The sequence below is a fragment of the Pan paniscus genome, chromosome 1 (genome assembly GCF_029289425.2).
Source record: "Pan paniscus chromosome 1, NHGRI_mPanPan1-v2.0_pri, whole genome shotgun sequence".
NCBI lineage: Eukaryota > Metazoa > Chordata > Mammalia > Primates > Hominidae > Pan > Pan paniscus.
Genome location: NC_073249.2, coordinates 46,893,577 through 46,919,147, shown reverse-complemented (window position 1 = coordinate 46,919,147; position 25,571 = coordinate 46,893,577). Strand labels below are relative to the sequence as shown.

Below are 25,571 nucleotides of genomic sequence, written 5' to 3'. Positions count from 1 at the left end.
CATGTGTATAAGATGAGAAGTTTCCTAGTTGATCTTGTTCAGAGGACCAGTTTCTGGACAGAATACAAACACATGCTGAATCAGGCAATATAGAAAATCCTGCTGATCGTTAGTCATTTTAGTTCTGTAGAGAGAGCACTCACCAAACTCTGAATTCAGCCTACCCAGGACTATACTTTTCTCTCTATTTTTCTTATCCCTTTCTCTCAACTCTTCTTCCTGGTAATTGCGTCACTTTACTCAGGTAGAAAGATTAGGCCTATTTCCTGTACATTTTACTTTCATGACCCTCTTCCTTTGTCCATGCGTGACCTTCTTTCTGGAATAGTTTTTTCTCACCTTCTTTGCTTAACAAAATTGTATTCATACTGTAAGTACTCCTGCAAATTAAAACCCACTACTGACTACCCTGCTACACCCGAGCCCCAGGCTAAAACTAGTATTCTGTCTTCAGTGTTCTTTTTTTGTAACACTGTCTTAGGATTGGTTTACTAATTAATTAAATGGTATGTTGTTGCTTTTCATTACTACATTCTGAGCTTCTTTAGGGTGCTTTTAATTGGGTTTTCTTCACAGAGCCTAATACATAGTAGATGATGGGTAAATGTTTATTGAATAAAATTATTTCTCAAATGAAAATAAGCCCATGTGTAGTGATCTTCTATGCCCATAAGATGGCAGCAGAAGAATGTCTATTGATCTACTTGAGTGTGAAGCTAGCAAAGACCGTTTTGTGTTTGGATGAGTTCGCAGATGAGCCTTTCTATCCCATTCCATTTAAGTGTTTTAATATAGGGAATGCAGATTTTTTTTGGCACATGAAGGCCCTTTGTGCACTTTCACCCTGGCACTTCTTCACACAAGAGTGACAGGTACAAGGTATAAAGCTCCCTGGATTGCAAGAGAGGATACCTAGTTTACTCTCCAGCTAAGCCCACAATTTATGCCTTCTCAGGCAAGCCATTTAACTTCTCTTGTTCAGTTTCTTACTCAGCTAATTGGTGGAGTTAGGAGATCTATAGGGAATATTAGATTATAAAATAATAGCATTCTAAGTCATCAGTGACTGCCTTAGTTATGTGCTCAATATTGTGTTAAAAACTGTATGATAAAAAAGGGACATGCCCAAGTGCTCTCATGATCCAAGACATCAAATGTACACATAGTAAGGCATGAGTGTATATTAAGGAATAATATGTCCTTGAGAGCAAAATTGTGTTTAGGTAGGTATATTAAGAGTTCAGAGAAGATGAATGGTATAGGATGGAGTAGTCAGAAGGGGCTTCGTGGAGCCAGAGGAGATTGAGTTGGCCTTTAAGTATATGAAAGGTTTAAATGCTGTAAGAGAATTAATGTTTTTGAAAACTTACTATAAGCCAAGTACCCTGCTAGATGCATTTAATCTTTGTAACTTTGTCAGATAAGTAATATTCTTTTCTTAATTCACATAAGAGAATGCATTGAGGTTCAGCTAGGTTAAGGAATCTGTCCACAGTCACAGAATTTGTAATGAAAAGCCAGAATTCAAAACCAGGTCTTTTGGACTTTGAGGCCCATGCTTGCTCTTCTACACCTCCAAGAAAATGTGTCCAAGGGGTCAGTCTTCACTGGATATTTGTATACCATGAGCTTGGCAATATAAGCACAATGGTTAGAATCTCTTGATATTTATTTGAAGGGGAAGTAGAACTTCTAGGAAATGAGTCTTTGTATAGGGAAATATCACTTCTGAAAGTGAAGCAAATTGAAAACTTGCTAGCCTCTCTGAAATCTAGATGGGAAATAGGGTTTTTTTGTTTTTATTTTTGTTTTGAGAACCAAATGAGAGGTTGTCTTATGGGTCATCTGGCTGTCCAGGGTTGGCTGAGGTTGCTGAATATAAGAAGCTTATCTTTGGGAGAGTTCCAGAGCCTTGGCAGGCATATTTCTATTTTAAGAAGTATTTTTAAAAATGGAATTGGCTGACAGTAATTACCTGAAGGCTTGTTTCTGATTCTTCTTTAAACGGTGATTTTTCTTCCTCTTCCTCAGAGTCTCTTAAATAATACTGGATAGTATACTGACCTAGCTTTTAAATTTATTTTTTCTAAGGAAATCTAGTCTTCTAACCTGATAAAGGGAACTAGAGTATGATTCACAGTCCTTGCGCACTTGTGCTGAAAATGGCTCATTAATCATTGACGTGTAAATAAAATATAGTAATAGCTCAAGAATCCTTTGAGAACTAAATTTCTTTATAATGAAACTGACAGTGTTTAATAGAACACTTAGCATACAAAATTCATAAACATTGGGAAGCAAAACTGCAAGTTTAGCTCTATCTATTACAAAAATACACCTGCACAATGATTTTGTTTGTCCTTGACAGTTGTTTATTTTTCCTGTCGTAATAGGATTCACCTTTGACCCTGCGCTGCTCTCTAGGGTTACCATGTCTCACTCTTCCCTTCACTGTTAGTCTTGAAACAGTCTTCCAATTTCACTTTATCCATTTCCTGGCCTTCTATTCATTGTTCAACATATTGAAATAGAAATTCTGCCCCACCCCCCAATCCAGTGAATTTTTTCTGGCAAATGGCCCTGTAAACTTCCTAATTACTAAATTCCTTAGTCACTTCATCTTTTACCTTGAATCCTGGCAGTAATTTATAATGTTGGCTATTGCCTTCCTAAATTTTTATTCTACCATAACCTCTCTGATATTATTCTTTCCTGGCTCACTTCTACCTTTTCTGATTGCTCCTTCTTTGTGTTCTTTTTAGCCCTTTTTTTTCTGTAAACACCTTAGGCATTGTTCCTTAGGCTTCCTTCTTTTCTCTCCTTAGGACTCTCCCTAGCTGACCTCATCCATTCTGATTGCTGCAGCTAGCACTCAGATCTCTCTCTCCAGCTCAAACTTCTTTGCAGAAGTTCATTGTACTACATGTAAAGGACTTACTTAGGACAGTGCCTAACTTCATGTAGGCACTCCATAACAATAGCCATTTCTGGCTGTTACTTTATCTCCTTATTTCTTATTTCCTTTATTTATCTATTTAAAGTATGTTATAGGCATGTATTTCTGTAAGAATTCTCAAGTCCTCTTTAGAAAGAGGGAATAAGCCAACAGGTAAACCAAATCTTTCTTTCCTCTAGCCTTAAAAAGGCAAGAGAAAGTCTTTGTTCTCACTTTTTTTTTTAGAAATCTCTGCTAATTGTCTTACATGTCACCCAACTGAGAACTTGGAAATCAAACTAGAAGGCTTTTCATTCTTTACTTCTCATATTTAGTCTGTCACCAAGTCTTGCCTGTCATTCTCCTTAAGAATCCTTCAATTCCATCTTCTCCTCTCTTTCTGTTAACTCAGGCCCTCCTAACTGGGCCTTCCTCTCCCCTGCCCCACCCACCATTCCACCATCTACAGTGCAGCATTAGTGATCTTTCTTATATGCAAATCTCATCCAGTCACTGACTCCTGCTTAAAATCTGAGAATGGTCCTGCAAGCAATGCTGTCCTCCCTTGTTTTGTAGGATGTCTCTCTCTTTTTTTTTTTTTTAATTATACTTTAAGTTTTAGGGTACATGTGCAGAACGTACAGGTTAGTTACATATGTATACATGTGCCATGTTGGTGTGCTGCACCCATTAATTCGTCATTTAGCATTAGGTATATCTCCTAATGCTATCCCTCCCCCCTCCCCCCACCCCACAACAGGCCCCAGTGTGTGATGTTCCCCTTCCTGTGTCCACGTGTTCTCATTGTTCAGTTCCCACCTATGAGTGAGAACATGCGGTGTTTGGTTTTTTGTCCTTGTGATAGTTTGCTGAGAATGATGATTTCCAGCTTCATCCATGTCACTACAAAGGACATGAACTCATCATTTTTTATGGCTGCATAGTATTCCATGGTGTATATGCACCACATTTTCTTAATCCAGTCTATCATTGTTGGACATTTGGGTTGGTTCCAAGTCTTTGCTATTGTGAATAGTGCTGCAGTAAACATACGTGTGCATGTGTCTTTATAGCAGCATGATTTATAATCCTTTGGGTATATACCCAGTAATGGGATGGCTGGGTCAAATGGTATTTCTAGTTCTAGATCCCTGAGGAATCACCACACCGACTTCCACAATGGCTGAACTAGTTTACAGTCCCACCAACAGTGTAAAAGTGTTCCTATTTCTCCACATCCTCTCCAGCACCTGTTGTTTCCTGACTTTTTAATGATTGCCATTCTAACTGATGTGAGATGGTATCTCATTGTGGTTTTGATTTGCATTTCTCTGATGGCCAGTGATGATGAGCATTTTTTCATGTGTTTTTTGGCTGCATAAGTGTCTTCTTTTGAGAAGTGTCTGTTCATGTCCTTTGCCCACTTTTTGATGGGGTTGTTTGTTTTTTTCTTGTAAATTTGTTTGAGTTCATTGTAGATTCTGGATATTAGCCCTTTGTCAGATGAGTAGGTTGCAAAACTTTTCTCCCATTCTGTAGGTTGCCTGTTCACTCTGACGGTGGTTTCTTTTGCTGTGCAGAAGCTCTTTAGTTTAATTAGATCCCATTTGTCAATTTTGGCTTTTGTTGCCATTGCTTTTGGTGTTTTAGTCATAAAGTCCTTGCCCATGCCTATGTCCTGAATGGTATTGCCTAGGTTTTCTTCTAGGGTTTTTATGGTTTTAGGTCTAACATGTAAGTCTTTAATCCATCTTGAATTAATTTTTGTATAAGGTGTAAGGAAGGGATCCAGTTTCAGCTTTCTACATATGGCTAGCCAGTTGTTTTCTAGGAAGTCTCTTATTCTCTTTAGATTCTGCCCAGATCATCCCCTTGCAATATTTTATTCCTGATACTCCTCAGATTTCCTCTCCAGAGCTATCTCTTTGTGGCAATTTTTGTCTTAAATTTTAATTATCAGTACTTAATATGTCCAGCTCCCTTACAAGATCTTGCTTCAGAACAGAGCATTTGGAATAGGTAAAGAAGGGTAAAGTGGTGGCTGGGCACGGTGGCTTATGCCTGTAATCCCAGCACTTTGGGAGGCTGAGGCGGGTGGATCACCTGAGGTCAGGAGTTCGAGACCAGCCTGGCCAACATGGTGAAATCCTGTCTCTACTAAAATACAAAAAAGTAGCCAGGCATGGTGGCGCTTACCTGTAGTCCTAGCTACTTGAGAGGCTGAGTCATTTGAACCCAGGAAGCAGAGGTTGCAGTGACCACCGCACTCCAGCCTGGGTGACAGAGCAAGACTCTGTCTCAAAAAAAAGAAAAGGAAGGTAAAATGGGAAACTGGTTGAATAGAATGAACAAAATGAGTGCATGAACCAATACACTATTGACCAAACTTTAAAAATGGTAAATAAATATGTAGGGAATTAGGGTCAACTCTAAAACAAAACTGAATAGCTCAGATTCTGAATTTCATCCATAACCTTAATTCAGTTCAATAATTGTTTTAGAGTACCTAATAAAGGGTAGGCACAATGCTAAATTTTAATGATGTAATGATAAAGTGTAGTCCCTACCTTCCTAGAACTTCGAGAATGGTGGTTAGTTGTGGGTAGAATAGCACTTTTTTTGTTATAATCTACAGTTTAGTATAGTGGCCAACATCTGACTTAATGAGCTAATAAGGCAGTTGTTGGTTTACATATTACTTTCTAGTGTGAGAAAATGTCAATGTGTTTCTTCAACAGTGAGTTTTAAAAATAACTATTGGGTACTAGGCTTAGTACCTGGGTGATGAAATAATCTGTACAACAAACTCTGTGACATGAGTTTACCTATATAAATAAATAAAAAATAGAAGTTAAAAAAAATTTTCCTTAGGCTAGGACTGGGGTGACTACCAAGTAGCATGAGTGAGTTTTGGAGGGTGACAGAATTGTTCTGTATCTTGATTACAGTGACGGTTATGAGACTTTATGCATTTGTCAAAATTCGAACTCACAGACCTATTTGCTAAAAAGGGCAAATTTTACCATATGTAAACTTACCTCAGGAAACCTGACTCAAAAAAGAAAAAAAAAAAATATGCCACCGAGTCTTAAAGGAATTTGATTCATCTGCAAAGTAGGGTAATTGGAAATTGAAAATAATGGACTTATTTTAGAGGCTTTCTCTGAAGATAAATCTAATTTAGGTCTTTTAGGGAGTTCTTTCTTTCTAGATCCTTTCCTTCATAATCTGAGCTAATGGAAAGTTCAGAAATCCCTGAAATTGCTAGCCAAATTTTGTGTATACGTAAGTGCTTTTTTAGGGGTAGGAGATTACATTTCTTATCTGATTGTTAAAGATGGGTTAGATTTCAATAAAGGTTAAGAACCGCAGGTCTAAGAGCTTTTCTGCTTCCCCAGATACCCCCTTTTTCCCCATTGGAGGCCATCCTAGTGATTACAGGAGCTGGAGACCGATTTCTAGGAGTTGGTGAGAGTAGACGAGTCTGTGAATCTACTGGTCGTAATACAGAGAGTCCACCTATGCTAACACAGGTCTTTCCTGATTGCCTACTTACGCAAGCTAGAACTCCTTTTTCTACCACTTCTGACCTCTATTCTCTCTCTTTGCCCCCTATGGCCCACCAATTTTTTTCTGGCATATTTAGCTTCCTTTAGTATTTAGCATATACTGAGGAGTACCTGTGCTTTCTATATCACTGTGAACTATGGTAATAAAAAAAAGTGTGAAATACAAATACATCTCTTTTATGTATATCTTACTGTTTGGAACAGTCCTTTAAATATGAATGATCATTTTTCAAAGTTAAAAGTTTCTAACCTTAACTTTTAAAAAGTTTACAAAATTTCCCACAATAACTGTATTTTAAATAGAAAATAAAAATTGCCCATATTCTCACCATCAGCAGTATCACTGCTAACATCTTTATATATTTTATTTATTTTGAGATCATGCTATATATGGTTTTTTCTTTTAAAAGATTATTGGCCAGGTGCAGTGGCTTATGCCTATAATACTAGCACTTTGGGAGGCAGAGGTGGGAGGATCACTTGCACTCAGGAGTTCGAGACAAGCCTAGGCAACATAGTGAGACCTCATCTCTACAGAGAATTATAAAGAAAAAAAAAATTTTTAGCCAGGCATGGGAGCCTGTGCCTGTAATCCCAGCTACTCAAGTGGCTGATGTGGCAGGATCACTTGAGCCCAGGAGGTCGAGGCTGTAGTGAGCTATGATCATGCCAGCTGTACTCCAGCCTGGGTGGCAGGGCAAGACCTCATCTCAAAAAAAAAAAAAAAAAATGAAAACAAAAAGTTACCAAATATCACCACAAACACCCAACCTCTCCATCTTCTGGTCTGATCAAATCCCAATATTTTGCCATATTTGCTTCAGTTATTAAGAATAAAATATAGCTAAGCTCCTGTGTATCTCTCCTCAGTCTCATCTCTTGGCTCTCTCCCTAAAATTAATCACTATCCTGAATTTGCTATTTATCATTCTCAAATTTTTATCACTATTATTTTTCATTTGCATACTTATATAATTCTTTCACATGTTTTAATACTTCATATAAATGGTATAACCTGCACACATCATTCTGAAACTTGCTCTTGTCACTTAGCATTCTGTTTGTTCATTCTAAATGCTTATTTTAGTCCATTGTACAATTATACCACAGTTTGTTTTTGTTTTTTTCCTGTGCTGATGGACATTTAGGTATTTAGGTCTTTTTTTTTTTCTTCCCCTAATACTAATGATGCTGCTGTTTACATTCTTGTTCATGTTTCTTGACACAAACGTGCAAGAGTTTCTCAACAGTATTTATTTCCAAATGGAATTTCCGGGTCTATAGGGTAAGTGCATCTTCACTGGACACTGCCTGATTGCTCTCCTCTTTACTCTCACCAGCAATGTACGTGAGTTTCTCATTCTTTTCAACTAGGTTAGACTTAAAATGTTTTTTTTTTTTTTTTTTTTTTTTTTTGCTGCTACTGCTTTTTTGGTAATCTAAGGAAGATGAAATCATTTCTCATTTTAATTTGCATTTTTTTTTATTACTAGTGAAACAACATTTTCTCTTATGTTTATATGCTTTTCTGGTTTCCTTTTTTGTGAATTCCTGATTATGTATTTTGTTGATTTTGTTGTTGTCATTAGGTTGGTTCTTTTTTTAAAAATGGGTAAAAGTTTTTTTTTTTTATCCAAAATGTGTTTATTGAGATGGTTTCCCACTCATCTTGACTCAGAGTGCTTTTAGTGCTGCTTCCTCCTGAAGGAACATCCTTCTGTAAGCCTTGCTTTTCCTCCTGTAGGCTGGCAGAGGACAGTGGAGCAGCCAACACACAAAACTACCGTTTGTGCATGGCTAAAGACCGTGGTGATTTTATAGCATCCTGGGCATTTCACATCCATGAAGTAGGAATTGGGGCTCTGCACCAGGCGTTTCTTCTTGTATTTCCTCTTCTCCTCTTCTGGAGAGGGAAGAAGGAGATCCTTTGCGAGAGGCATGTTCTCATGTGCGTAGGTCATCACCGCCGGAAAACAAAAGTTTTTTATATATTCCAGATATGAATATTTTGGAACTTACGTATATATAGTACTTTTTAGTTTGTCTTTTAATGTCTATATTTTATCATATGAACGTTCTTTATTTAACCATTCCCCTTATTGTTTGATATATAGGTTATTTCCACATACATTTTGTGTGTTTAGTTTCTTGAGCTGTCTTGTTAAAAAAAAATGAGTGGTGGTGCTGAATTTGTCTTGGTCTAGTCTACTTTGTAGTAAATGATAAATATTTGAGACAGTTGGCCAGGTCCAGCTGGTATAGCTGATGTATGTGAAATAAAGCAGCACTCACTGGCCTTGTTGGTGCTTGATTCTGCCATTCTTACCATCAGTAACACTTGTTCTGACCAGTGAACTAACTGTAGAGTGACCTATGTAAGTAAAAACATTGTCATTGTGAAAGTGGCTTTGGCACTTGAGGCTGGCATGTTTTTAATGGAACAAATGTTCAGATGGAAAAGAATTCAAGATGATATAGTAGTTATCTAAGGTAGGTCACAGAAACACCAGACTCACACTTTCTCTAAAGCAAAAGGACTTCTCTGAGCCATAGCTTGGTGATAAATAACTTAGTGTCTAGAGCAGGGATCAGCAAATGTTTTCTGCAAAGGACCAGATAGTAAATATTTTAGACTTTTCAAGCCACATGGTTTCTGTTGCAACTGCTCCCTTCTGCTGGTGTAGCACAGCAAGCAGTAGTCACACAACCTTGCCTATTCATTTATGTGTTGTCTGTGACTGCTTTGGTCTCACAACAGAGCTGTTGAGTAGGCCTGCAAAACCTGAAAGATTTACTGTTTGGCCCTTTACAGACAAAATTTGCTGACTTCAGCCCCTGCAAACTCAGCACTCTTGACATTTGGGGCCAGTTAATTATAGGTCTAGATTTAAGAAATGCTTAGTTTGGCTGAGGGAAATTCTTTCTTAAAAAATTCTTAATGGAATTGTAGCTTTGATTCGTTGCTTAAACATCAGCTCTGATCTCAGTGTCAAATTAGAGAGGCCAAAAATGACACATGAGCATTTGAATGCAGTTGTCCTAAACTATGAAATCAGATCATATTTTGATATGTGACACATATTAGATCTAGAAATCTTCCTGATCTGTAGCTAGCTTATCAAATTGAGTGGTATGTACACTCTTTCTCTATCAGGTTTAACCCATTTATAGCAGATATGAAATTTGTTTCTGCATTTCTGTGTGTCAGGTGTTTCTTTTTTATCTGTCTCTTCACAGCTGTTGGCATTTGCCAGCTGGCTATGCCTGAGCCTCAAGTGAGGCAGTATTTACAGCTCAGTTGGATGGATGCAGCAACTAGGGTAGCTCAAGGGCAGATGAAATAGGATCCAGAATGAGAATGCTGCATCTCTCTTTGCTCTGTCTTCTTTCACATGAGGAAGAATTTCTCTCTTTCACCTCCCTGTCAAATGAGAAGTAGTATTGATTGGTTTGGTACAGTGTATAAAACATGCATCTAATGGAATGTTATTTTGGGAACTATTAGCAGCATTGGCTCTGCCGAGGCCCAAGATTTTGCCTTCTTTCCCTTTTCTCCTCCCCTTCCTTCTCCTCCTCCTTAGTAGCAGCTCCTTAGCAAATTGCAAGCTTTGCCTCTGGCTTGCTGTATAGCAGTGGCAGTGCAAGCCTTTTCCAGTTTCCAAGGGAGACCGGGTGCTGAGACTGCAGTCTTTCCCAGCAGCCACTTACCTTTCTTGCTATTCATTTCCACGCATCTCTTGACCTTCGTTCTGCTATGCAGGCCTGCTCGAGGAGGTAACAGCCTGTTTTCTTGGAGCGCTCTTTGTCAAAGGGGGCAGAGGGAAAGTAGGGTGGTACAGGGAAAGGTGTACAGAGACAGCAGAGTATAAATGCTACAGTTGGGAAAAAGTAGCTCTAAAGCGTGCTGTATCTGTGGGCTTGTTCCTATTTGCTATATCTATAGAACTGTTTTAAAGGTGGGAACCCCAGCATTATATCGTACTACTTAAAGTACCACATATAAAAATGTAAGATTACTGTAATACTGCCTCCAGGAAGCATAGGAGAAAAATGAGAACTTTGAGAAGAAAATGGAATCAATTGCTTTTAAACTTAGCTGACTAACAAATTGCATTTTTTTTTTTTTTTTTGAGACAGAGTCCCACTCTTGTCGCCCAGGTTGGAGTGCAGTGGTGCGATCTCACTGCAACCTCTGCCTTCCAGGTTCAAGTGATTCTCATGCCTCAGCCTCCCCGGTAGCTAGGATTACAGGTGTAGGCCACTATGCAATTTTTTCTGTTTTTAGTAGAGACATGGTTTCACTGTGTTGGCCAGAATGATCTCAAACTCCTGGCCTCGGGTAATCTGCCCGCCTCGGCCTCCTAAAATGCTGGAATTATAGGCATGAGCCACCGTGCCCAGCCACAAATTGCATTCTTGATGAAATTTTGTTAAGTTTATGTTTTATGAGTTGGATCTGGTTTTCAGGTTTGAGGAGAGGGCTTGATAATATTGTCTTTTAATTGGATTCTCGGGACTTCTAGAGCTGTGGTGTGCAGTATGGTAATCAGTAGCCATGTGTGGCTACTCAAATTTAAATAATTAAAATTAAATTTAAAATTTAGTTCCTCTTTTAACTGCTCAGTGACCACATGTGACTAGTGGCAACCATATTGGGCTGTGCAGGTATACAACATTTCCATTATTACACAAAGTTCTGTTGGTCAGTACTAAAGAAAGTAACCTATGAAATATAAGAAATGTAGTATTTGGCCAGACTGAGAATAGACATTTAGTGAGGAGACTTAGAGGCCGTTTGTTCAGAATCAGTATAAATTTGGATTCACCATGGTTTAAAGCTAAATGGGATCTTTAAAATTTTAGATTTACCCCTTTGTTTTACAGATGAAGAAACTAGAGTTCCAAGAGATTAAGTGATTCTCTTAAGACCAAACAAGTAATTAATGGCAGAGCTAAAATTAGAACCCAGGTGCCTGTTCTTTCTATTGTACCATAGTATTAGCCTCCCCTTCCCAATTAGGAACAGCAAGGAAAATTTGAACTAAAATTTACCTCATAGGGTCCTAGCAACTGTAGAGTCAACTGCATCCTCCAAAGAAGAATTTATCCCTAATATTTTTAATGTTTATAGTTTGTTCATGGCAGTCTTATAGCATGTTGATGGAAATTTCTAGAAATGTAAAAATCATACTTTCCCAAGAATGGAGTGTTGATTATGACAGACTTTTGGGAAATGTCAGGGGATGCTAGGAGAAGTTTAATGCAAGACATTGTTATCCATTAGTTCCCGATATTGCAGGATTTGCTAGAAGAAATGTCTTGCTACATAAATCTACATAGCTAGAAATACCATGGTACTGAGTGGAGGAAACAGTGTTCATTGTGGTGCAATATAAGAAAAGCTGTACCCGAAGCAGGAGAACATGGTTAAAATCCCTTTAGGTATATAACATTGTTACTTGGGTGTTTTAGCATCTCCTTAGGCCTTTATTGACTCATCCGTAAAATAGGAATACATTTTTTGTGTTTACCTGAAGTCTTAGAATTAGATCAAATGACATCTTGAATTCATAAAGTCTGTAGGCATAGGTCTGTGATTCCCGTGATCCCCCTAAGTCTGTCCCCCTGCCCTGGCCCCCAGTAGCTATCCATATGTACTTCCAGGTTGATATTAAAGAAGGTTTTTCGATGTAATCTTATGTTAATACACAGGACATTGACTGGGCATCGTGGCTCATGCCTGTAATCCTAGCACTTTGAGAGGCTGAGCCGGGCAGATCACCTGAGGTTAGGAGTTCGAGACCAGTCTCGCCAACATGGTGAAACTCCATCTTCTCTATTAAAAATGCAAAAACTAGCTGAGTGTGGTGGCATGCGCCTGTAGTCCCAGCTACTAGGGAGGCTGAGGCGGGAGGATTGCTTGAATCCAGGAGGCAGAGGTTGCATTGAGCCTGAGATTGTGCCACTGCACTCCAGCTTGGGCAACAGAGTGAGACTCTGTCTCAAAAAAAAAAAAAAAAAAAAAGATATAGTTCAATGAATAATAAACTATCTTATAAGACCATTAGATATCCTGTAATTAATGACCACAACATCCTCAGTGGTCAGTATTAGACATATACTATAAAATATTTATATAGTGTGTCTTTAATTATGTTTTTATATATTATAAGCTATATAATATATAAATATAGTAAATTTCTATGGCCAGGCTGTGGTGGCTTACCCTGTAATCCCATCAGTTTGGGAGGCTGAGGCAGGGGATCACTTGAGGTCAGGAGTTTGATACCAGCCTGGCCAATGTGGTGGAAACCCCGCCCTACTAAAAATACCAAAATTAGCTGGGCCTGGTGGCACATGCCTGTAGTTCCAGCAACTCGGGAGGCTGAGGCAGGAGAATTGCTTGAACCTGGAAGGCAGAGGTTGCAGTGAGCCGAGATCACGCCACTGCACTCCAGCCTGGGAGATGGAGCAAGACTCTGTCTCAAAAAAAAAAAAATTTTTTTTAGTAAGACATATACTACAAGAGACATCTATAAAAGCTATATACTCAACTTAGTTCCTTTCCTGTTTGGAGTGAACATGTTTAAATACCATTCTGTCCTCAACAGATTTGAGGTATAGGACTCTAAAGCTACTTCAAAACCCAATTTCCCGTTGGATTCCAGACAAAATTTATTTTGTTATCATTCTAGAGAAAGCAGCATTGTTCTCTCCTTGGAAATTATGATTATTTCTTTTTTCATTCTTCTACTTGGAGTAGTTTTATTTTACTTAGGTAACCCTATGAACCTTCATGGAGAATATTTCAAGGGAATTAAGTCCTCTTCCAAATGAGTTAGCCATACCTGGTAAAAATAATTAAGGGGAACTCTTTGATTAAGATGTGATGAATATTGTAGCACACCTATCCTTTCTTTATTTTCCAAATTATTACTGATGAGCTTTTAATATGACAATGAAAATAATGTAGTAAGAGTGTTGGTCATGATGATAGTAGTTCTGGTCATGGTAGTAGCAGCAAACGTGTGCCGGGTTCTATTCTAAGTGCCTTACATGGGTTTGCATTTAATCTTCACAACTCTATTAATATATCTGTATATATCTATTACAACTGCTCATATCTTCATTGTTTAAGAAACTTGGGTATAGAGTGCTTAAATAATTTATCCACAATCACCTACCAAGTAAGCTGAGAAGCCATGGTACAAACCCAGGCAGTATGATTTTTATGCCAGGGTACTTTATCACTACACTATACCTGTCAAAAGACAGTTTAGGTCTTTTATTATTATTTATTGTGACTTTTAAAATATTCACTGGTGATTTGCTGGATGTTTTGCACAACTTCCTTTTTCTTTTTCTTTTCTTTTCTTTTTTTTTTGAAACAGGCTCTCACTCTGTCACCCTGGGCTAGAGTGCAGTGGTGCAATCATGGCTCACTGCAGCCTTGACTTCCTGGGCTCAAGCAAGTCTCCCAAAACAACTTCTTGAGGCAGAATTTGTCCATTTATAGTGTGTGAAGGGGCAGTATAAACTTTAGTGACAAAGTACAAAGTGTATCTTTGAAGTCATGCTTAATTCTCTGTAATCAATTATTTGAATGCCACTGATTGTGTAATCTCAATATCATAACAAATACAAAGAAAAATTCTTCCTGCCCTCTAGGAAACATAGTAGATAGAGATGGTAATAAGAGGACTTTGGCATCTGAATTCCTTCCCATGCTACTAAACTGTGAGTGTTAGCCTGGTTTTTTCCGGATGCCAGAAGGCGAGGGGATAGATGAGAAGCCATGGCTTCCATTATTTTTATTTCTGTTTTGTGAGACTGTATCTGTCTTCTTTGCATAGCAATGAAGAATCCTGTAGCATTCAGATTCATGGATGGCTGCAATGCTTCTCAGAAAAATCAAGGAGTGTGGAGTGAGGGCTTGCTCTACATAGGGGTCAGCAATATTTTTCTATAAAGGTTCAGATAGTGATTATTTTGGCCTTTGCAGGCCATGTTGTCTCTGTTGCAGTTACTAAACTCTGCTCTGTGATTCCAATAAAACTTTATTTACAAAAATGTTGCAGGCCAGATTTGGCCCAAGATCATAGTTTGCTGACCAGCTGGTCTAGATTTTAGAAAGTGTTACAGAAGGACTTAGTCTCTACTGAAAACGTAGTATGTCCTCAACGCAGCTATAAGTTAGGCACATTACTTCTGTAATCTTTGGAATGCCCATCTGAGATAAAGAAAAATGAATGAAAATGTTCCTTCAAAAACATTTACAGTTCAAGTACTAGAATTTATGGGTTTTGTTTTTATTTTTTTTTTCTTAAATAGTAAAACTCTCATATATTGACACAGGTTACAGAATAATATGTGTGATATTCTTAGTATATAGTTTTTATAGTTTTATAGTTTATAAAAAACTATATATAGTTTGTATAGTATATATTTACATACAATCTGGACTTATATGCAGTAAAATAAAAATGAGATTATCTCCATGTGGTGGAATTTTAGTTGATTTTTGTTTTCATATTTTTGTCTGTTTTTTCCCCTAGGGAAAAAAAGCAGTGTGATTTCACATGTGTGATTTCAGATATTTAAGATTCCAAGTCAGGTAAAATATTCCTGATCTTACCTACCAGGTTTTTATGAGCTCTGTTTCTCTCATTCAAAAAAACTCTCTAGAGTAGGCAGTAGGATAAGGGAGCCCTTTTTCTTTCACTGTGCCTTCTGTCCTGTATGCAAAGAAGAGATAAAGATCAAGAATTCAGTATAATAGTGATACTGTATGTTTTGCAGGTAGAAATAACACGTGAGTAGGTTTGCTGGTAATCTAGACAGAAATTCATGGGAAGTTAGTTCTCACCAATTCCAGTATCTGGACTACAGCTTTAGTTTTGGGACTTAATTTTTTTAGTTCACTCAGAGGCGAGGAATATATTAAGGAAATATGCAAACCTACCAAACTATAGCATATTGACACACGTATTGGAATTCCAATTTACTAATTTACCTTGAGGGAAAAAATATGAGTATTAAAAACATTGCCTGGTTGGGAACTTCTGCTTCAGTCTGTGGCATATTTTGTTTATGTAAAATCTTCCACTGAGAATAACTAGAAAAAACTGGATAAATATAAGAAAAAAGTTTTTGAAGGTACTTGAGAGTTACGAAGCAAGTGAGAACTTGAGGGATCAAGATCCTGGAGAGAAGGAAACCTTAAAAGGGTAAACCCAACATTTGGCTCTGCTTTTCCCCTTGAGGTATTTGCTGATTAGTAAAGCAGTGGCTATGAGCCTGAGAAACTGAACAAGATTTTCGTAGTCTCATGGGACTCAGGGAATGATTGGAGTTCAGAAAGAGAGCCTAGCGGATACCCCAGACTTTGATTTAGAACCACTGAAGGGCTACATTCTAAGGGCTTACCAGAAATAGACCAGCCCTTGAAAAGACTGAAGCCTAGCTTCCAATCAGCTCAGTCTCAAAGTGGATTAAGGTACTTTGCCTTAGTCTCCTGGTTCTTAAAATGTTGTCCCCAGACCAGCAGTGTCATCTGAACTAATTAGAAATGCAGATTATCAAACCCCTACACCAGACCTGCTGAATCAGGACCTCTGGTGGTGTGGTACTCAGAAATTTGTATTGCATAAGCCCTCAGAGTGGTTCTGATACAAGTGAAAGTTTAAGAACCACTTCCTTAGCCTAACTGCCGGGGGAAAAAATATCCTCTCTGAAGGGTAGCAACAACAATCATGAGTTATCACTCACTACATTTTTTTTATTAAATATGCCTGATGTTATTTTAAAAATTAGCATACATACCAAGAAATAAGAGTTACCAAAAGACCAAAAGAAAAAATAGACAATAGGAACAAGTCCAGATACTGATATTATCAGACATAGACTTTAAAATAATTGTGATTAATATGTTCCAGGAAGTAGATAAGAAGTAGAGATTTTCACCAGAGAACTGCAGTCTGTTAAAAACAATCAAGCGGAAATTCTAGAAACAAAAAATCACTGAAATCAAGAAACTCAGTTGGTGAGTTTGCAGTAGTAGACCAGCTAAAGAAATGATTAGTGAACTGAAAGATTGGACAGTAGAAAATATCCAGAATGAAGCACAGAGAGATAAAAGGATGGAAAATGCAGAAAAAGCATGATAAATCAGTAGAACATGGCCAGTAAGGTCTAACATAAATGATTGGAGTCCCAAGAGAAGACAGAAACTAGCTTCATTTTTCACAGAACACCATTTTTACTTCAAAGCATTACTGATGGTCAAACAATGGTTATTCATACCTGAGTAATTTGGCAGACATTTTCTTGAAAATAAAGTCAACCCATTGAGTATTTGTTGCCAATTAAAAATTTAAACTTTCAAGCAGAAATTAGAATTTTAGAAAACTTATATGCCACCGTGAGTAATATTATTGACAGCTTCCCAATACTTAAAGACTGTTCTAAGATCAAAGGTGATATTAAATAATTTATTTTTACTATTATTATATAATGTAGTATGTCAATATTGGGAAGATCTGCTTAATGCAGCAATATTTTACAAATGCACCAATATTTTACAAATAACTAATGAAGATATGTTACAAAATCACGCATGACTAAGAAGATTCTTTGAAAGTACAAGATAGACCAAAGGATTTCAATGTAACAGAATATGAAAAATCTATTAATATGTTTTAGAGCAGTGTTCCCCAACCTTTTTGGCACCAGGGACTGGTTTCGTGGAAGACAGTTTTTCCACAGACTGGTGGGGGCATGGGGTGTGGGGGGCGGTGATGGTTTTGGGTAAAACTGTTCTGCAGATCATCAGGCATTAGTTAGATTCTCATAAGGCATGCACAGCCTAGATTCCTGGCATGGGCAGCTCACAATAGGGTTCACGTCCCTATGAGAATCTAATGCCGTGGCTGATCTGACAGAGGGCAGAGCTCAGGCATCAATGCTCACTTGCTCACCTCCTGCTGTACAGCGTGGTTCCTAACAGGCCACAGATCAGTACTGGTGTGCAGGCTGGGGGTTGGGGACCCCTGTTTTAGAGTACACATTGTAACTAACCACCACTTGTGTTGGTGTAGTATCAAAGAAAAATATCTCCCGATTATCTGAGAAAGCTATCACAATACTCCTCGCTTTTCCAACTATGTATTTGTGCAAGACTAGATAGTCTTTATATATTTTAACCAAAACAATATATTGACTGCATAAACAGATAAGAGGATCCCACTGTCTTCTATTAAGCCAACATTAAAGAAATTTATGAAAATGTAAAACAATGCCACTCTTCTAATTTTTTGTTTTGGAAGATATCGTTTTTTTTAATAAAAAATAATATTGATGTTAAAATGTATTAGGGCTATTATTTTCTTTTTCATTTTAAAATTTATTTGACACATAACTACATATTTATGGAGGTACAGTTTGATGTTTTGATGCATATCTGTGTTGTATAATGATCTAATCAGAGTAGTTAGTATATTCATCATCCATGCATTTATCATTTCCTTGTGGTAAGAACATTCAAAAGCATCTCTTTTACCTATTTTGTAATATACAATATTTTGCTTTTAACCATAGTCACTTTACTCTGCAATAGAACATCAGAATTTATTCCCCCTGTCTAATTATAACTTTGAACCATAAACCAACCTCTCCCCATCCTTCTCTCACCTCTTCCCTCCCCAGTCTCTGGTAACCACTGTTCTACTCTCTGATTTTATGATATCAACTCCCCCCACCTTTTTTTAAATTGCACATATTAGTGAGATCATGCAATATTTTTTTTTTCTGTGTCTGGCTTATTTCACTTAACCTGATATCCTCCAGGTTCATCTTTGTTGTTGCAAATGACAAGATTTTATTCTTTTTTTTAATGGATGGATACTGTTCCATTCTGGATATACACATTTTCTTTACCCATTCTTCCATTTTTGAGGACTCAGTTTCATATTTTTGTTAACGTAAATAGTGCTGCCATAAACACGGTAATGCAGATAACTCTTCAATATACTAATTTCCTTTCCTTTGGATGTGTACACAGTAGTGGGATTGCTGAATCATATGGTAGTTCTATTTTTACGTTTTAAAGGAACCTCCATACTGTTTTCCACAATGGCTGTACTAGCTTACAGTCCCACCAACTTGTGTAAGTGTTCCCCTTTTCTTCACATCCCTGCCAAAACTGGTTTTCTTTTGTCTTTTTGATAATGGTCATTCTAAGTGGTGTGAAATGGTACCTATTGTGGTTTTGATTTTCATTTCCCTGATGGTTTGTGATGTTGACCATTTTTTCATATACTCATTAGCCATTTGTATGACTTCTTTTGAGAAGTAAATGTCTGTTAAGGTCTTTTGCCCATTTTTAAAATCAGGTTTTTTTGTTTTGTTTTGTTTGCTGCTAAGTTCCTTATATATTCTGGATATTAACTCCTTGTCAGATGTATAGTTTGCAAATTTTCTTTCCCATCCTTTAGGTTGTGTGTTTACTCTGTTTAATAGTTTCCTTTGCTATGCAAAAGCTTTTTAGTTTGTTGCAATCTCATTTGTCCATTTTTGCTTTTGTTTCCTATGCTTTTGAAGTCTTATTTAAAATATCCTAGCTTAGCCCCATGTCATGAAGCATTTCTCCTATGTTATCTTCTAGGTAGTTCCATAGTTTTGGGTTTCCATGTTAAGTCTCTGATCTACTTTGAATTGATTCTTGTATGTGGTGAGAGGTAGGGATTTACTCTCATTCTTCTGCATGTGGATGTCCCACTTTCCCAGCAGCATTTATTGAAGAAACAGTTTCTCCCCTAATGTGTGTTCTTGGCACCTTTGTCAAAAATCAGTTGGCTTTAGGTGTGTCAATTTATTTCTGGGCTTTCTATTCTGTTCCATTGGTCTACGTGTCTGTTTTTATGCCAGTACCATTCTGTTTTTGTTATTATACATTTGTAGTATATTTTTAAGTTATGTAGTGTGATGCTTCCAGCTTTCCACTCAGAATTGCTTTGGCTATTCATTTTTCTTTTCTGGTTTCATATGAATTTTAGGATTTTGTTTTATTTCTATGAAGAACACCTTTTTTTTTTTTGACATGGAGTCTTGCTCTGTCGCCCAGGCCAGAATGCAGTAGGCGCAATCTTGGCTAAGATATTAACAAGAAATTACAAAAGATAGAGAACTGGAAAGATAAACCTATGGAAGAGCTTCTAAGAGAAGCCCAAAAAGTATATGTAAAAAGAGAGAAAGACTGACAGAGGGAACAGAGGAAGTCTGTGCCCAAAATCCCAGTGAGTAGTTTGGTGGGAACGACGGTTACAGAACAGGTGACTCAGGATGACTCAGGTCAGAGCAGGTGACCAGGGGTGACTCAGGACAGAGCAGGTGATAGAGGCTAGGAGGGGGTTGTTTACTGAAGCTAGAGGCAAGAGGGTGAAGAGAACCAGGAAGTTAAGCTTTAAAATGGAGAATAGAGAATAAGAGAGCTGAATATACTGGCATACTGATTCTTTGAAGAGAAACTTGGAGTTCACTACATTTAACACCTACTGTTATAGTATTGCAGTCTATCTCTCCCTTTACCTCTAATAATATTTGCTTTATATATCTGGGCGCTCTGGTCTTGGATGGATGGATGTATTTATAGTTTTTATATCCTCTTGCTGAATTGTACCCTTTATCAATGTCTAATGACCTTCTTTGTCTTCTTTTACAGTTTTTGACTTAAAGTCTGTTTTATCTGACATGGTTACTCCTGCTCACTTGGTTTCCATTTGCATGGAATATCTTTTTCCCTCCCTTTACTTTTATTCTATGTTTGTCTTTAATGATTAAGTGAGTCTGTTTTAGGCAGTATATAGTTGGGTCTTGTTTTTAATCCGTTCAGCCACTCTATATCTTTTAATTGGATAATTTAATCCATTTATATTTAAGGCTATTATTGATAAAGAAGGTCTTACTCCTGCTATTTTGTAAATTTTTTTTTCTGGTGGTTTTATAGATCGTTCATTCCTTTCTTCCTCTTTTATTTACTTCTGTGGTTTGGTGGTTTTCTGTAGTGCTGAGCTTTGTTTCCTTCCTCTTTCTTGTTTGTGCCTCTGCAGTAATTTCTTTCTTTCTTTGTGGTTACCATGGGGCTAACATTAAAAGTCTTATAATAGAATGTTTTAAGCTGATAGCAACTTAACTTTGGTTGCATTAAAATACTCTAGACTTCTCTCTTTTGTTTCTGTAATTTACTTTTTTACCTGTGATTGTATTCCTTAGCTACTAATTGTAACTGTCACGGGTTTTGACCATTTTGACTTTAAACCTTCGTACTAGAGGACTGAGAGACTTACATAGCACCATTAAATCACTGGGCTAGTCTGAATTTGATTTATGAATTTACCTCTATTGGTGAGTTTTATACTTTTACATCTTTTCATGAAAATAATTATAATCTTTTATTTCCAGTTATACCATTCTCTTAAGTATTTCTTGTAAGGCTAGTCTAGTGGTGATGGGTTTTTCTCAGCTTTTGCTTGTCTGGGAAGGTCTTTATTTTTCCTTCATTGGTGGTTGATAGCTCTGCTGGATATAGTATTCTTGGCTGACAGGTTCATTTTTTTCCCCCAAACACTTTGAATATATCATCTCATTCTCTCCTGGCCTACAGGATTTCTCCTGAGAAATCCAGGGGTACAGGGTGGCTGCTTGACCAACTATCAGGCCAAGCATGGGTACAGCAGGGCCACACAACCCTGCAGTGGTCTGTCTTTGGGGCAGGGCTGCTGCTAGACTGGCTGTCAGGCACAGTGGTGTGTGGCCACAGCAGGGCTGGGTGGTTCTGCAGCGGTCTGAGGGATGGAACCACGGTAGAACTGGTTGTTGGGCTGGATGTGGGTGTGCATAGGTTCAGCTGGCCAGCTAGCTGTGCAGTGCAGGTATGTACCGGTGAAGGGACTGGCCAGCAGTTAGGTAGTTTCCCCCCTGTGCAGGTTTGGCTGTTCCTGGGGTTGGGAGGGTAGTGTGCCACATGGGTTCAAGTGCAGAGGTCTCAGTTGTTGCATCTGGCTAGGCTTCAGGCAGCTAGGATTGTAGTGCTACAGGCGCCTGTGTGAACATGGTAGAGTGATGGCAGGGCTACAGGAATGGAGAAAGTCCATTCCTGTACTGGACTACAGGGAAGGGCACATTCTAGTAGTAGGTTCAGTTTCAAGATGGTGCTGAGTAGCAGCAGCTTAGGATGTGAGGGTGGGGGGCAGGGGGTGCTCAAGGTGAGCTCCTACTCTAGGCAAAGTTAACTGTATGAACTCTACTCTCCAAACTGGATTCAGGGCCTGTGAGGACAGAGGGACTCTCCTATAGCAAGAATTTCTGGCATTTGTGGTAGCAATGGGGATCACTGGTGATCTCCAGCTTACGTTTTTCCCTTAAGAAGCCCCCTCTGGCTCCAGGCTGATCCTGGTAGGGGAGACAGTATGGCAGAAGCAGAATACCTTGCTCCCCTCTCTATGGTGCTGCCCTGGACTTTTGTCTTCCACAGGGATTTTGCTGTTCCCCTGGTGCTCCCCCGAGTACTTCTTTGGTCATTTTAATTGAAATATCGTTGTTTATTCATTGTTTTGGTCCCTTTTTGTGGAGAGGATGGGCTTTAGGTAACTCAATTTGGCCATCCTGCTGACATCACTCCATCTTATCTAGGGCTATTTTAATATTATTATTGTTATTATTATTTGAGACAAGGTCTGGCTCTGTCAACCAGGCTGAAGTGCAGTGGTATATTCTCAGCTCACTACAACCTCTGCCACCCAGGCTCAAGCCGTCCTCCCATCTCAGCCTCACGAGTAGGTGGGACTACAGGCACGTGCCACTGCACCCGGCTAATTTTTGTATTTTTTGAAGAGACGAGGTTTTGCCATGTTGCCCAGGCTGGTCTCAAACTCCTGGGCTCAAGCCAGCTACCCGCCTGGGCCTCCCAAAGTGTTGGGATTACAGGCATGAGCTACTGCTCCTGGCTGCTATTATTTTTAAATAAATTAATAAATACATTTTTTAATTTTTAAATTTTAATTTCTAGTAAGATAAATATTAATCCCCATATAAACAAAAGCTCTCTGGGGTTCTCAATAATTTTAAAAAATATTAAAGGATCTTGAGACCAAAACAATTTGAGAACCACTGCTCTAGATATTAAAATAACAAATATATTCTAAGGGTATTGTTAACAACTTGATGCCACTAAATGTGATAATATAGACAAAATAGAAAATTTCTTAAAAAACAATTACCAAAACAAAATTTGAATAAGCCTAACTCTATTAAAGAAATGAACCCTTTATTTAAAACTTTCCCATAGGGGCTGGGCACAGTGGCTCACACCTATAAACCAGCACTCTGGGAAGTCGAGGTGGGAGGATTGCTTGAGCTCAGGAGTTCAAGATCAGCCTAGGCAACATAGCGAGACCTCATCTCTACTAAAAATAAAAAAAAGTTAGCCAGGCGTAGTGGCGTGCACTTGTAGTCCCAGCTACTTGCAAAGGCTGAGGCAGGAAAATCGCCGGAGTCCAGGAAATCAAGGCTACAGTCAGCTATGATCACGCCACTGTACTCCAGCATGGGCAACGAAGTAAGACTCAAAAATAAAAAACAAAACCTTCCCACAAGGAACACTGTAAACCCAGATGACTTGATTGGTGAAGTCTTCCAAACATTTAAGGAGGAAATAACCCAAATCTTACACAAATTCTTACAGAAATAGACATGTAGAGAACACTCGCAATTCATATAACCTTAATTCACAAAGCTGACCAGCATATTACAAGAAGGGAAAATTATAAGCCAATTTCTTTCATGAATGTGGTAGGAATTCGAAACTAAATAATAGTGAATATGTTTAAAAATCTATATAAAAAGATGGTACATCTTGACCAAGTTGAGCTTGTCCCAAGAATTCAGTGTTGCTTTATCATTCAAAAATTATTCAATGTAATTCACCTTCCTGATAGAAAAAAGGAGAAAAGCAATCATCTCAATATATGGGGAAGAATAGCATGTGATAAAGTTCAACATACACTAATGATTAAAAAACAACAACGAGAAACTCTCTTAGCCTATTTTCTATAGGAATAGAAGGGAATTGCTTTAATTTGATGAGTGGTATCTGCATAAATCTTACAACAAACATTACACTTAATGAAAAAATGCTGAAAGCATTCTCTTTGATGGCAGGATTACAGAGAATGAAAACTTACTATCATCACTGCTTTTCAGCATGTCCTAGAGATTCCTAGCCAAAGCATTAAGTCAAGAAAAGAAATAAAAATTGGAAGGATAGGAAAGAAGAAATAAAATTCTCATTTTACAGATGACATGATTCTGTGTGAACAGTAATACATTTACAAACACAATAGTCCCGTTATCCATGAGAGATACATTTCTTTTTTTTTTTTTTTTTCTTTTTTTTTGAGACCTAGTTTCACTCTTGTCACCCAGGCTGGAGTGCAGTGGTGCATTCTCAGCTTACTGCAACCTTGGCCTCCAAGTTAAAGTGATTCTCTTGTCTCAGCCTCCTGTGTAGCTGGGATTACAGGTGCCCACCAGCACATCTGGCTAATTTTTGTATTTTTAGTAGAGACAGGGTTCCAGCATGTTGGTCAGGTTGGTCTCCTACTCCTGACCTCAGGTGATCCTCCCACCATGGCCTCCCAAAGTGCTGGGATTATAGGCGTGACCCACCGCACGATACCTTTCAAGACTTCCAGTGGATGACTGAACCTACAGATAGTACAGAACCCTATATAAATACTATTTTTTCCTATAAATACATATCTACGCTGAAGTTTAATTTATAATTAGGCACAGTAAGAGATTAACAATAATACTAATAACTAATAATAAAATAGAACAGTTATAACAAAATGCCAGCATCACTACTCTTGCACTTTGGGGCCATTATTAAGTAGAATAAGGATTACTTGAACATAAACACCGTGATATCACAACAGTGCATGATTTGCATCTCAGGAGGGACAGAATGGAACAGCATGAAATTTCACCACGCTATTCAGAACAGTGCACAATTGAAAATGTATGAATTGTTTATTGATGGAAGTTTTCATTTAATATTTTCAGACCACAGTTCACCATGGGTACTGAAACCACAGAAAGCAAAACCACAGATAAGGGGGAACTACTGTAATGACTTGGATTCTGTAATGTTTGCTGATGGTTGATAGCATTTCTGTCATTTTGACTTTGCTTAAGTTCATTCCTAGAATGTAGAAATCTCTTCAATATGTGGAAACACTTTGTCATTCCTCAAGTATATGCAGCAAAGATCTTGCTTTTGCTATTACTTTTTTTCTCTGCAGGTCCTATCTGACTCCTGTACGGGATGAGGAAGCAGAGTCTTTACGGAAAGCACGCTCCAGACAAGCTCGGCAGACACGAAGGTCTACTCAAGTGAGTGTGGCTTTTTTTAAAATGTCATTTTGTGTATCTACCCTTCTGTTGGAGGTACAATCAAAACACACTGCAATATCCATGTTCAACTGCTGATTTAAACACACACACACACATGCACACGGCTTGGCGTGGTGGCTCACACCTGTAATCCCAGCAATTTGGGAGGCCAAGGAGTTGAGACCAGGAGCATTCCTGACTTGAGGTCAGGAGTTCGAGACCAGCCTGGCCAACGTGGTGAAACCTGTCTCTACTAAAAATATGAAAATTAGCCAGGCATGGTGGTGCATGCCTGTAATTTCAGTTACTCGGGAGGATGAGGTGGGAGAATTGCTTGAACCTGGGAGGCAGAAGTTCCAGTGAGCCAAGATTGCGCCACTGCCCTCCTGGGCGACAGAGCGAGACTCCATCTCAAAAAAACAAGACAAAGCAAAACACACACATGAAAATGACTGCCCTATTCCAGCCAGTCTTAAAAGCTTTCATTGTGTTGAATCTTATACTACATAGAACCAAATGAATTTACAGCTACATCTACCCATTCTCACCAATATTCCTCCAGGCTTAGAACAGGTTTATCTCTTTTCCTTCACAAGATTAATTATTCCACTTGTGCTTAA

At 38.2% G+C, this 25,571-nt stretch overlaps 2 protein-coding genes across 9 annotated transcripts in view; one reads left to right on the top strand and one right to left on the bottom strand.

Moving 5' to 3' along the window:
* Nucleotides 1-25,571, top strand: part of PPP1R12B (protein phosphatase 1 regulatory subunit 12B) — a 242,178-nt gene that overhangs the window by 117,024 nt on the left and 99,583 nt on the right. For 7 of the 8 annotated variants that reach the window (XM_008976627.5, XM_008976626.6, XM_003823009.4 and 4 more), the window contains one exon: nt 24,861-24,951. In XM_008976627.5, coding sequence (XP_008974875.3) covers nt 24,861-24,951 — 91 coding nt within the window. Of the gene's footprint in view, nt 1-8,575; nt 10,279-24,860; nt 24,952-25,571 lie in introns of those variants that run through there. The other variant, XM_034943691.3, reaches the window with a different exon arrangement.
* On the bottom strand, nt 8,124-8,480 carry LOC106634055 (small ribosomal subunit protein eS27-like). The gene has a single exon (XM_014342432.4). It carries the CDS (start codon nt 8,463-8,465, stop codon nt 8,190-8,192), a length of 276 nt encoding a protein of 91 aa, XP_014197918.2. The 5' UTR covers nt 8,466-8,480; the 3' UTR covers nt 8,124-8,189.